The sequence below is a fragment of the Salvia miltiorrhiza genome, chromosome 6, assembly GCF_028751815.1.
Source record: "Salvia miltiorrhiza cultivar Shanhuang (shh) chromosome 6, IMPLAD_Smil_shh, whole genome shotgun sequence".
NCBI classification, from domain to species: Eukaryota; Viridiplantae; Streptophyta; class Magnoliopsida; order Lamiales; family Lamiaceae; genus Salvia; species Salvia miltiorrhiza.
In genome coordinates this window covers 5,636,807-5,650,541 of record NC_080392.1, presented here as the reverse complement: position 1 = coordinate 5,650,541, position 13,735 = coordinate 5,636,807, and the positions used below count along the sequence as shown (strand labels likewise).

Here is a 13,735-nt window from a genome sequence, read left to right as displayed (position 1 = left end):
ATTGCTTTATTGGATGACAGTTGAAAAGTACATATTGATGAGCTTTCTGTAGAGTGTCATCATCTAATAATGTTGCATCCCCTTTCCCTAAACAACGACCTCGGTTTGAAAACACATCTAATACCGATGTTTCTGGACGAACACCATCATCATTTCTGTTCATACGATTAAATCTTGTTTCAACCCCCTCACCAAAATATAACGAACAGAAAGCCAAACTCTCTTCTGCAATGTATCCTTCAGCAATGGATCCTTCAGGTCGACTCCTATTTCGTACATATGACTTCAATGTACACAGATACCTAAAATGTAGAATCTGAAGATGAATCTCTTATAAAATTGATTGAAACTGAAAAATAAATTCATGAAGTTGCAAATTTGGTACCTTTCGATAGGAAACATCCAACGATAATGAACAGGGCCAGCTATTCTTGCTTCACTAGCCAAATGTACACTAAGATGCACCATAATGTCGAAAAAAGATGGTGGATAAAACTGCTCCAGTTGACATAAAATTAAACTAATATCTTTCTCCATGAGACACAAATCTTGAGGTTTCAAAACTTTAGAGCACAATTCTCTATAGTATCTGCTCAAGTTGATCAAAGGAACACGCACTGACTTGGGAAGTAATTTTCTTAAGGATAGAGGTAAAAGTTGTTGCATCAATATATGATAATCATGACTTTTAAGACCAGAAAGTTTAGGAGGCTTTATCTGCACACTCCTTGAAATATTAGATGCATAACCATCTGGAACTTTCACTGCTTTTAATGTCTTTAAGAATTTCTCCTTCTCCTTCTTGTTCATTACAAAACAAGCATGAGGCAAATAAAATTTATTTGCAGCACCTTCAAGTTCAACAGGATGGAGCTCTTGTCTGATTCCCATTTCTTGGAGGTCAAGTCGTGACTTCAAATGATCTTTACTTTTTCCATCTATGTTTAACAATGTCCCTATTAGGGCTGTCGATCGGTTCGGGTTCGGTTACCCGTACCCGAATTTTTGGTTACCCGAACCCGAAATTGTCAAATTTCAATAACCGTTCCCGAATCGTTTTAGAAGTTCGGTTACCCAATACCCGCTTCGGTTAACCAATTGGGTTATTTGGGTATCCGAAATACCCATTTAAAAAATAAAATTCAAATAATTTTTGCTCTATCTACTCTAAAAGAAATTACAAATATATAATATATATTTACAAATATATTATATATATATATTAAATAATTTACAAATATATAATATATATGTAAATTTACAAATATATAATAGATTTGTAAATATATTATAATATATATGTAAATTATTTGTAAATTTACAAATATAATATATTTGTAAATATATAATATATATGTAAATTTACAAATATATAATATATATGTAAATTTACAAATATAATTTACAAATATATTATATATAATATATATATAATAATTTACAAATATATAATATATTATATATGATATATTGATAATATATATATTAAATAATTAATAAAATAATTTTTCGGTTATTCGGTTAACCCGATCGGTTTTTCGGGTTAACCGATAACCGAAATTTCCAAAAAAACAATAACCGAAACCGATCCATTACCCGAAATTTTCGGTTATTGGATACCCAAACCCGGGAATTTCGGTTCGGTTAATTGGATACCCAAAACCCGATAACCATTTAGACAGCCCTAGTCCCTATAATACTCTCACAAACATTCTTTGTAATGTGCATAACATCAAGGTTGTGAGGCAACAAATTATCTTTCCAATAGGGAAGGTCAAATAAAATACTCTTCTTCTTCCAATTAAAAGGTAAATTTGGATTATTTGATACAAGTTTACCAAACTTCATTTCAAAACCCTCTAAATCAGCCAAGATACTTGAACCAGTCGGTCTACGAGGTGGATCTCTAGTTTCTTTATTCCCATTAAATGACTTCAAATCATTTCGAAAATAGTGATTCTTCTCTAGAAACCGACGATTACCCATATAGCAATGTTTTCCACAATTTTTAAGCCATAGCGAGTCAGTATTCTTGTTGCAAACAGGACAAGCAAGCTTTCCTTTAGTACTCCAACCTGACAGGTTTGCGTAGCCCGGGAAATCACTAATAGTCCAAAGTAGTGATGCCCGCATTTTGAAATTCTGCTTGCATGACGCATCATAAGTGTCAATACCTACATCCCACATATATTTTAATTCTTCCACTAGTGGTTGCAGGTATATATCTATGTTATTTCCTGGGGCAGATGGGCCAGGTATAAGCAACGACATCATAAAATAAGGCTGCTTCATGCACATCCAAGGAGGTAAATTATAAGGAATCAATATTACGGGCCACGTACTATGTGAAACATTCATGTTTTTGAAAGGATTAAAACCGTCAGATGCCAAACCCAATCTAACATTTCTAGGATCTTTAGCAAATTCTGGATTCCTATAGTCAAAGCACTGCCATGCTGGAGAATCAGCTGGATGTCTCATATTGCCATCTTTGGTACGATTTTCAGCATGCCATCTCATGAAAGATGCAGTTTTCGAAGACATGAATAAACGCTGCAATCTTCCCTTTAGAGGAAAGTGCCATAATACCTTATGTGGAACTTTTCTTTTTTCACCAGTAGGATCTCCATCTGAAACTACCCATCTAGTGGAGCTACATGTCTCACATTGTATACTATTTTTATCTTTGCCCCAGAAAAGAGTGCAATCATTTGGACATGCATCATATTTTTTATAACCTAGGCCTAATTCTTCGATGACTCTTCTCGCTGCATAGTTAGATTTAGGTAATTTCACACCTTCTGGGAATGCCTCATTCAATAGCTCCAACAACATGGTGAATGCCTTATTAGAAATTTTCCCTAGACACTTGATATGATACAATCGTACCAGAAATGATAATTTTGAAAACTTCTTACACCCCGGCCACAGTTCTTGCTGGGAATCATCAACTAACTTGTAAAATGACTTAGCTTTTGAGTTTGGTTCTTCAATTTCATCAGCCTCATTCTCTCCTATTTCAACATCATCGTATGGTACTCCAAATGCATCATTAAGCATTTCTTGCATATTGTCCCCATCACTAGGCTCATTAAAAAATGAATTGGGAGTTGTAAAATTAGAGGTTTCACCTTGAGCTATCCATTGAGTGTAGCCCCTAATAAATCCTAAACACCTTAAATGAACTTCTACATCTTCCCTTGGTAGGCAAATCCCATTTTTACATGTCTTACAGGGGCACAATATCATTCCATTAACACTTGTGTTTTCTTTGGAGAAAGCAAAATCAAGGAACATTTTCAGTCCATCCAAATACGTTTTGCTATTCCTAGGAAATTTCATCCAAGTCTTATCCATGCTTATTACCTTCAAATTGGAATAAAATAAATTATTTTACGACATGTAAGCAAGCATCCATATTTAATTTTATAATAAAATTTGCACAGTTATTATCATTACTAAAAACAGCTAGTGGTTAAGATATAGGGCGCACCTGCAATTGACTAAAAAATCTCTTCTAAATCTTTCCCCTGCTCTGCATAAGAAAAAAAAAATACAAATATAAGTTATGTCTGCAGAAATTGAAGATAAGTCTGCAGCAATAACAAGGATCCATCAAGTCTGTAGAAATATGAATTATGATACAGGTAGGCATCTTATGGTATATTATTAAACTGCGATTTTATTAATAAAGGAAAAGAAAAAAACCAAAGAAACCCTTGAGAGCACAGGAGAAGCAGACTAAGGGCCGAGCCTCGTTAAAACCTTTCTACGGAAAACCCATAGGGAAAGACCGTAGAAAGGAAAAAGAGTGCCCGTCTAAAAAAACGAAAAGAAGGGGGGCGAGAGCGAAGGGTTAATTTTCCGGAACTCCGACCTAACCATCGTCCCCAAACCAACCCGGCTCTCACCTCGCAAACCAAACAGAGGCAACTTGTCGGTGAGACGCCGTCGCCAAGTAGCCCAGAAAGGAAAGCTATACTGCCGGTAAGATTCTGTCGCCGTTAGCTCGAACAAAGAAGACAAACATAAGTAAGCAACACAGCCGGTAAGATGCTGTCGCCGTGAGCTTACCACTAAACCACGATCAGAGCGTAGTGAGGTCGTCGCCGGAAACTAAAACTCTGTGAAATCTCCGATTGCGCGATCTGCCCAACAAGCAACGACCATGCCAAAAGCAACTCCAGAAACCAAAGCCGCAGCGCAGCTCATCAATGCAGCCCCTCCAGAACTCCCACGATCGCCATCCAAACATAAACTTCCAGCTAACCTGCGATCCGAATATGACTATGACAAGAAATATCCAGTCTAACAACATCATGAATCACCTCAATCTCATGAGGCCACCAGCCCTCATGTCGGTCATCTGCGGCTAAAATATCAGCCACTTTATTCCCCTCGCGATAGATATGAGAAATTTGAATTTGAAAATCCTTTAGGAGCAAAAGAATCCTTTTCCAAATAGCCGCAAAGCGCCACGGAACCGAGGTTGATCTCTCATGCAGGAGATGCACGATATAGGTTGAGTCAGACTCAATCCAAAGTTGACGCCAGTGTCTTGCATGAGCAATCTGAATTGCCGTAATCACAGCAAGAAGTTCAGCTTCAAACGCAAAACCGATGCCTCCTTTCACATGAAAGCAACCCCTGACCCAACTGAACTTATCTCTGAAGACACCTCCGGCACCGATCTTGCCAGGAGCACCAAGTGCCGAGCCGTCGGTATTAACCTTAATCCAATTATTGACGGGAGGCCACCAATAAACATTGATAAACTCCGGCGGAGGATACGCCCGCGGTCTGACCCCAATATTTTTAACCACCAAAAGATCATCACAAGAATTATGCATTGAACCTAATTTAGTGAAATTATTCTCCATATCCAAAAAAGATACCTTGACCACCTGCAGGAAACGCATAGGGGCAAAGCTCTCATCCTCAAAAATGCATCTGTTCCGTTGACTCCACAAACTCCAAATCAAAGTAATGATTCCTGCTTTCCAGAAGCAAGCAATCTGAGGACTCATCTTCTGATTCCAAGCGTAAACAAAGAAACTGTGAATGTCCGAAGCATCCAACATATGAGCCTGCTGAAACCAATCCAAAAACTTGTGCCAAAGAGGGCGCACCTTCGAGCACTGCCAAAAAATATGATCCATGGACTCCCCTTCAGCCAAACAAAAAACGCAACGATTAGGCATAATCAAACCATGCTGAATAAGCCTGTCAAAAGTCGGCATTCTGCCCTGAAGGATCCGCCAACTAACCAGAGAACGACGTATCGGAATATGCTTTTCCCAAAGCCAAGTCCCCATTTGACTTTAGGAAATCTGTGACAGTGATGAGAAAAAGCCAAGGCCGAAGTAACATTCCCATGAAGAGACGACTTCCAATATCGAATATCAGAATCATCACCAACCGGAGCAAGAATGATCTTACAAACAATCTCAGGGAAGGTATCCACAAAACTTTGAGTAAAATGCCAGATACCATCATAAAAGTACTCAGCAACCGACTGAGTAAGAAAATCTCGCATGAAGTGAGGGACACCACATTTATCAGCAATCAGAAAACCCAACCAATCATCTGTCCAAAAGTTAACCAACTGGCCATTACCGACACTACAATAAGTATCACTGATTAATTGAGGAATTTCGCTGCGGAGACTCATCCAGATTGAAGAAGGGGCAGCAACCGCTTTAGTCTGACCAAACGGCGTGAGATACCTGTCGCGCATGATGTCATAACCAAAATCCGTACCACAAATCACTTTCCAAGCCCGTTTCATGAGAAAACAACTATTTATCATAGAGAAAGATCTAACATCCAACCCACCTTCCTCTTTGATAGCACAAATTCTATCCCAAGCCACCGTGCAGTTGGGCTTCTTCTGAGCATTCCCAGTCCAGATAAAGTTGCGACAATGTGCATCTAACTCCTTTAACAGAGAGCGAGGCCACCTGTAAATCATCATGGAGTGAGTTAGAGAACTCTGAATAACAGATTTAACAAGACATATCCGACCCGCCATCGATAAATGTTTCCCACGCCATTTGGAAAATTTATTCACAATCTTATCATGAATCGGACGAAAAAAAGAAGCTCGAGTTCGCCCCACAAAAAGAGGAACACCTAGGTACTGAAAAGGCAGAACCCCCATCCGAAAATCCAGGTGATGTCCAATGGCCCGTCTCAAAGAGTGAGAGACCTTATCAGAAAAGAAGATATTGGACTTAGCCGGATTATAATTTTGACCAGAGATCGAACCGTAAACATGCAAGATGTTCCTGATGGTAGCAGCATTATCCACCGTCGCCTTACAAAACAGAAGAATGTCGTCCGCATATAAAAGATGCGTCGGAAAAAGACTCCCACGTCTCATACTCATGGGAACAAGCTGACCGGAAGCAACACAATTGTGAAAAAGAGAACTCAGAATATCCTCAGCAATACCAAACAAGATAGGCGACAGAGGATCACCTTGCCTAACACCCCGGGAGCAAGCAAAATAGCCATGAGAGCTGCTGTTATATAAAATGGACAGACGTGCCGAACGAAGAATGATATCAATCCATCTCACAAACTTACTGTCATAGCCTCCCACTCTCAACACTTTGAGAAGAAAATCCCAACGAAGAGTATCAAAAGCTTTAGTGATGTCAATTTTACATGCCATATTAATGCCACCCCCGGTGCGCCGCATGCAATTCACCCCCTCCGAACCGAGCATAATGCAATCATGAATCGAACGTCCACTAATGAAGCCAAACTGATTAGCTGTCACATATCTGGCGGCCACAACACTCAACCGCGTGGCAAGGATCTTGGGAATAATTTTATAGAAGAAGTTAGAGAGCACAATTGGTCTAAGATCCGTGACCGATTGGACTTCCTCTTTCTTGGGGAGCAGAACCATACGGCTTGAATTACGACCATTCGGTAAGTAAGATTTCTGAAAAAAGGTGCGAACCGCCCTAAAGATATCCTCCTTGATAATTCCCCAACAGTGATGAAAGAACTTTCCAGAGAAGCCGTCAGGACCAGGCGAACTAGAGGCATCCATACCAAAAACAGTCGCCGTGATCTCAGCCTCATCGGGGATTTTTGTGAGGAGGGCATTATGATAATCATCAATAACAGAATCAGTATTCGCCTCAATCTCCACAATGTCAACATCAGCATGATTATCCTCTTCAAAAAGATTGGAAAAGTATTGCACAATGTGCTGACTGATCGTGACCTGATCATAAACCACATTACCCCCAATATTAAGGTGAGAAACCACATGAGGTTTTCTCTTGTAATTCAGCATACTGTGGAAGAAGGCAGTATTTCTATCACCATCATGCAACCAAGTCACTCTACTTTTCTGCTGGAGCAAACTATTCTGTTTAGCGAGGGCCGTATTAACTTTAGCTTGAATAGCCACCTCTGCGTCAAAAAGCTCCTCAGTGTAACCTTGCGACGCAATCTGACCCTGAACATGTAACAACTCCGCATTAGCTTCCGTAATCATGCTGTCCACCTGTCGAAACACATTTTTATTCCAAATCTTCAGATCACCACGAAGACGTTTAAGTTTCATCATGACAGCGAAAATAGGGCAGTTGCTGTCCATATTCTGCTTCCAAGACTCCGCAACCAAATCATGAAAACCACCATGAAGCGTCCACATATGCAGGAATTTAAAAAATCTCTGACCTGTAACAATAGAACTGCTGCAACGCAAAATAATGGGCGAATGATCCGAGGAGATCCTAGGAAGGACCTGCAAATGTACGTCAGCCCACCTATCCACAAACTCCTCAGAAATAAGAGCCCGATCAATAGTCGATTCAACATGAGAGGGCATAAAACGTCTACCAGACCAAGTGAACTTGAGACCCACCGAAGGCGGTTCAATAAAACCAGTAGTTTCAATAAACTCCCTGAATTCCTGACAAGAGGTAGCACTCGGCATACAGTCACTGCTACGCTCATGAGCACCCTTGACCGCATTGAAGTCGCCAATAAAAATAGAGGGACCATTAACATGGTCCAACAGATCGATCCAAAGTCTTCGGCGCAGAATATGAGAGTTCGCCCCATGGACAATCGCCACCTTGAAATTACAGTTATTAAGAATGCACTCCAGAATCACCACCTGCTCAGATGAGAAAACAACAGTAGTAATCACATTCGGATGAACAAAACACCAAATATTAGAACGTTTATTCACTCTCGCATTTTGATGACAAGGAACAACATTAAGGGAATTCCAAAAAGAAGCAGGAACTTTAGAAAACTTAGCTTTAGGCTCAATGATGCCCATCACCATAGGGGAGAAAGATCGACAGTGCTCTTTGAGTATGAGTTTAGACTCGTCCGTAAGCCCCCGGACGTTCCAAACAAGGATATTCATTAAAATCATTGACGATGTGTGGATCGGGCATCCTCCCGTTCCACTTCACTAGCCCAACTCTTTGCAGAAACATTATTCATAGTTTGCATGCTGGTATTTTTTTCCTTAATGATGGCAAAATCCCTCGGTTTCTGCCCTGAAGCGATCGCTTCTGTCAAATGTCTGTTAATTAGCAGCTCAGCTGAAGATGGCCGAGAGTTGTCCAGCTGCTCCGTTTTTCTGAGTCTCTCTTTGATGCTATCCTCTGGTCGAGTTGACACTTTCTTTTTCTGTCCTGGTGGCCTTCCCCGTTTCTTAAGCGGCGGATCCAACTCCGGGCATTTGTTATCCACAGTACTTGCAATTCTGTTCACTTTCATGGTTGTCTCCAGAACTTGTAAATTAATTCTTTTGTCTGCTCCCTTATGCACAATTTCGGACTCCCGCATATGAGAGCTCTCAATCATTGTATCAGTAGAAGTAGGAGTGCGAGGAACCGGCTGTATCATATCTGCTGCCACATCGTCGCTATGCTCAACAACCTGATCATGCTTGGGCGAAGGGGCTGGTACAGCAATATCTTGCAAAGTCTCCAAAGCTTGATTCTCAAATTCTTGTTCGTCAAAAACCGTATCAACTGCAGAGCTCGTGTAACCGTCCGATTCTGAGTCAGAATTCTCCATATCAAGTTGCTCTTCCTCATTCCTTAACTCATCATCAATGGGAACTAAGACTTTTTCCAAAAGATCTGGCCCATACAAATCTTCCAAAGGTTGTGTCAGCGACTCATCCACCCCTTTTGCCGAATGAGTTGAGTTTTCCGGTTGCTCCTTCTCCCTCCAACGATTCTCTTCCTTTCCTTTCTCTTTCTCTTGGGGTTTACTAACAGGAGCCGAAGCCGGCTTCTTTGCTTCCCCCTTTCTGCATCGTGAAATCGTATGTCCTGTGATCTTGCATCGAGAACAATAATGAGGCAAATTTTCGTAGCTAAATTCGACATAAAAGGAGCCCTCGTCACAGTTAATTAGCAGCGAATCCGGCAACTGAAGAGATAAATCGACCTCAATTAATATTCGAGCAAAGTGTCCAAACTCCCCTTGGATCGAAGCTTTATCAAGCTTTAAAGGTAGCCCAATATGTCTTCCAATCCCAGCAATAACCTCAAGATGACGGCATTCGACAGGAAGATTATATATTCGAACCTATACCTGACAAAGCGAGGAGATCTCACGATAGGGGTCGAAAATTTTTGTCCATTCCCTTATTCGAACCGATCCGGACGGCAGTTCCCATAACAGATGTTGTTTAACTCTAGCTTTGTCTTCTGGGATCGAGAAATTCAAAATAAAGAAGCCTTTTCCCATAGCAATCAGACGCCAACTCTCTTGAATGTTCCATAACTTCTGCAAATCTTGTTTGAGTTCCAAGTTGGGTTTGGGTTTCTCTCCCTTGCGAAGAAGCACTCTCCCGATCAAAGCATGTTTAAATTCCTCGACCTGTTTTTTGTAAAGTGCTGAGGGGATGGTGAGAGCAATTTCCTCCCCATGTTTCTCCGGCTTAAGCGCACAGAACATGTGCGCCGGAACATCTTGTTTACGGACCGGACTCGGTCCCAAAACCTTTGCGTATGATGGCTTGTCAGTCTGAATCGTAGCAGTTACTTCTTTAGCAGCAACATCCGCTGTGACGCTCTGAGATATCGTGGATTTTCCACGAGCATTAGGCGAAACCGTAGTCGGGCTTGATGTTTCACGGCGAGGCGGGTCAAAGTTCGCCGATATTTTCGGCATAGCGAGGCAGGAGGGATCTCTGATATCAGCCATGGAGGCGGTTGCATGAACTCCAGTCATCGGCGACGTCATCTTTTCCGATCAACGTATGACTAAGGTGTTCCAACATATGATATCCTTCTTAGACATTTTATCAAACACCTTGCGCGCAATCAAGATCCCCAATTTTCATGAAGGTGTGGAGAGCGAGAGCAGAGGGAAAATCATCGAAGAGTGAGGGTGACCCGGCGGCGGCTGGGCTGTCGCGAAGGACGGTCTGGAAGGCTGCTACCCGCGGCGGAAGGGGCTGGCGCGAAGGCTGGTGCTGGAACCCGGCTGGACTGTCGCGACTCTCGCCGTAAGGGAGACGCACGTCACGCACCTGGGCTGTCGGTCGCGGACGGCGGGCAGACGACGTCGACGAGCGGACGGCGGCCGGACGGCTGAAGGTCAGAGATGGGTCAAAGTTGCAAGCCCCTTACTACTGTGCTCTCCTGAATGTCAACTCTAATTAGGAGTGGCATCTTATGGTATATAAGAAAGTGAAAACAGAGCATATTAGCTATGCGCAGGATGACAGTTACCAATGAGCAGAGTATATAAGAATTTTACTGGAGTGAACCTGTCATTGTTCTTATCCTGCACTACCACTATCATTGATCATAGTCAGCAAGGATTACAGTTGCCAAACAAGAATAATAATGCCCATTTTAAACGGTCATGCATGTATCCATTACTTTGCTGAACTTGATAGCTAGATAATGATGCCTTTACATCAACTTTTGATCAACTAAAATATTAAGATAAGAGAATTAATAAAACTAAAATGAGAAATTTGAATACATAAATGCTACTGTGCACATATGCCAAAGACCCCCAAAATTCTCTCCTGTATTTCCGAAAGGCTCTAACATTTCTCAAGAGGTTACACCAAAGTGCAATGAATACATATAACTAACAGCCTTTGTGAAATATATAGGTAGTCTCATATTCCTCATATTTTGTTTCTTAATTATCTATCTAAAATGAAACCCCCCATTAATTATCTGTAAATTATGTAACTAATTTGGGGAAATCTATGCTCATGTGCAATAGTTTTAGAAACCACACACCAGAGGTTATAAAAAAAAAATCAGAAATTATCTCATTTAATCATCTGCATAATAATCAAAATTTCTCAAATTCGCATCTATAGCAGTTGTACTGCATTTCGATTTGGATAAAAATGAAGAAATACTAGTTGGAAGTTTACTATTCTAAAACCACACACCACGACGTTTCATCCTCTTCTAACATGTTGAAGGCTATCGCAATATCATTGTACATATATTCACACTAAGAATTTGAGGATAGCCAATTGCCGCGCACTCAAGAGTAATTTGGGGAAAGAGAGTGACAGAGCCATGAATTTGCTACCAAAATCAGAGCATCAATCCACGTCCGATTTCAGTTGCTTTGCTATTTCTATTTATCAAAAATCAAGGAATTGAATTTACCTGGATTCAAGTACAATGATTTGTGAGAGAGCAACTCCAGGGAGAGAGCAGCAGCAACGAGCGATAGATTTGTGAGAGAAGTGAATTTGTGAATTTGCGAGAGAGGGATTTTGGGATGTGAATTGATGAATCGAGGAGAGAAGTGAGAGAAAATGGAAATGACGAAGTGAGAGAGTGTGAGGAGTAACAAGAGTGAGGAGTAACAGATTTTTGGGTTTTAGGTATGATTTTGGGGATTTCGGTAATTTAGTTATAATATTTAAATAATTTCAATTAAATGTGATGCTTTAAATTTATTATACATGACAAATTAAAGAGAGAGTCCTATTATAATAGTAATGCAACGCTCATTATGTAAGAGTCCTCAAATAAATGTCCTCCTATCCAGATTTTGTTGTAGTGTCCCCAATACGTAATGTACGTAATAATTATATTGTGCACAAAAGAAAAAATAAATCTTACCACTTTGCTTTCAACTCATGATGATTTGTTCCAAAAAACGTTCAAGCTATTAGATAATATTCAATATACACTACAAGAAAAATGCTGATAGACTAGTGTTAAAAACCGTAGTCGTAGGGGTAAAAAGAGTGTAGTGGTAGATGGGCGCTAATAGACCACGGTTTTCAAACTGTGGTCGTATATATATCGCACACGCTAATACACTACGGTTTTAAAACCGTTGTCTTTTAGCATATCACATGCGCTAACAGACCACACTTTTAAAACCGTGGTCGTTTAGCGAAACACAAGCAAAATAGAATACAATTTAAAAACCGTGGTCTTTTAGCACGATTTAAAATTGTGGTCTATTAGCATTTTTTTTCCCCTAGCCTATTTCAATAATTATCTAATTATTTAATATCCAACTAATTTCATAAATAATAAACACAAATCAAAACACATAAATTTAAATAAAGTTTAATATTCAAGAGTCATTACAATAATCTAGAAACGGGAATTAGTTCAATGGACTAGAATTTTTTGCATTGTATTTTAAACATAATTCTACCAACCAAAATATGCAACTAAGCAATGTTCTTCACTAAGCGTCAACGAAAACTTTCAAGTGTATATGACATTTTTCCACTTTGCATCCAAACTAGCAACGTCATACCTGCATAAAATAAATGGACAAAAATAAAGAAAAAATGCATTACTTCACGTAGCAAAAAAATATATAGCTACACATAGAATCAATGAATACATAGAATCAATAACACACCATATCATATATAACCTAATATCAATAATAAGTAGAACACATAAATTATAATAATTTGATATAAGAAATGTAGAAATATATGTAGCAACACATGCACGACGTATTGCAAAATTATAAAGACCATTCATTACCTCTTTACTCAAGTATATGATCTTGTACACAGTCCGCCCATTCTTTACGCACGTCATCAATGTCCTCTTTGGAGTAACTTGGTTTATCGAACTGTGAGTAAAAAATATGTATTACAATGTGATAGTCAACCACCAAATACTTAATAAATTTTATTGAAAACAAATACCAATGAATGCAACGAGCCAATCGTCTGAGAACCATCACACTCAACTATTTCCTTCATGTATTTCATTACATAGAAACCACATTGAAAGTTGTCTGGTTGTTTAGGAACCTACATTCGAATGAAAGTAATACAGATTAATTTTTTATATATCCACTTTTATGAATCAAGTTGCATACAATTACATACCTTAATTACTGACCACGATTTTATCTACAACCACGCTTTTAGAGTCTATGACCACGGTTTTTTGTTAAAACACTTGTCTTTTAGGTGTAGTGTTTTTGCATTTTTCTTGTAGTGATACTAAACTTAGTGTATCACTTTTGATTTTTTCGATTTTCTTGCATCTTTTTGTCTTTGATTTTAATTTTATATGCTTTAATCTATTTTTTTATTATTATTAACTAAAATGTATTCCAGTACCTAATGAGGGTTAATTATTTTTCATTTCTATCAGAGTAGATACATACCTCCATAAATTAAGATATAATTCAATTTCATGTACTCTTTTATGAGAATGAGGTTTTGTTAGCACGTGAATGCCGAAAGCTCATAATGGTTAGTGAA

General features: G+C 39.4%; 1 protein-coding gene and 1 long non-coding RNA gene across 2 annotated transcripts; both read right to left on the bottom strand.

Moving 5' to 3' along the window:
• Positions 1 to 1,674: 1,674 nt before the first annotated feature.
• On the bottom strand, positions 1,675 to 3,357 carry LOC130990399 (uncharacterized). Its single transcript, XM_057914637.1, has one exon. It carries the CDS (start codon positions 3,355 to 3,357, stop codon positions 1,675 to 1,677), a length of 1,683 nt encoding a protein of 560 aa, XP_057770620.1.
• A 9,248-nt stretch (positions 3,358 to 12,605) lies between these two features.
• LOC130988184 (uncharacterized) lies at positions 12,606 to 13,380 on the bottom strand. The gene is made up of 4 exons (XR_009090002.1): positions 13,355 to 13,380; positions 13,169 to 13,276; positions 13,002 to 13,092; positions 12,606 to 12,762 (listed from the first exon to the last, which is right to left on the bottom strand). It is a non-coding gene; the product is annotated as an uncharacterized LOC130988184 (long non-coding RNA).
• Positions 13,381 to 13,735: the final 355 nt, after the last annotated feature.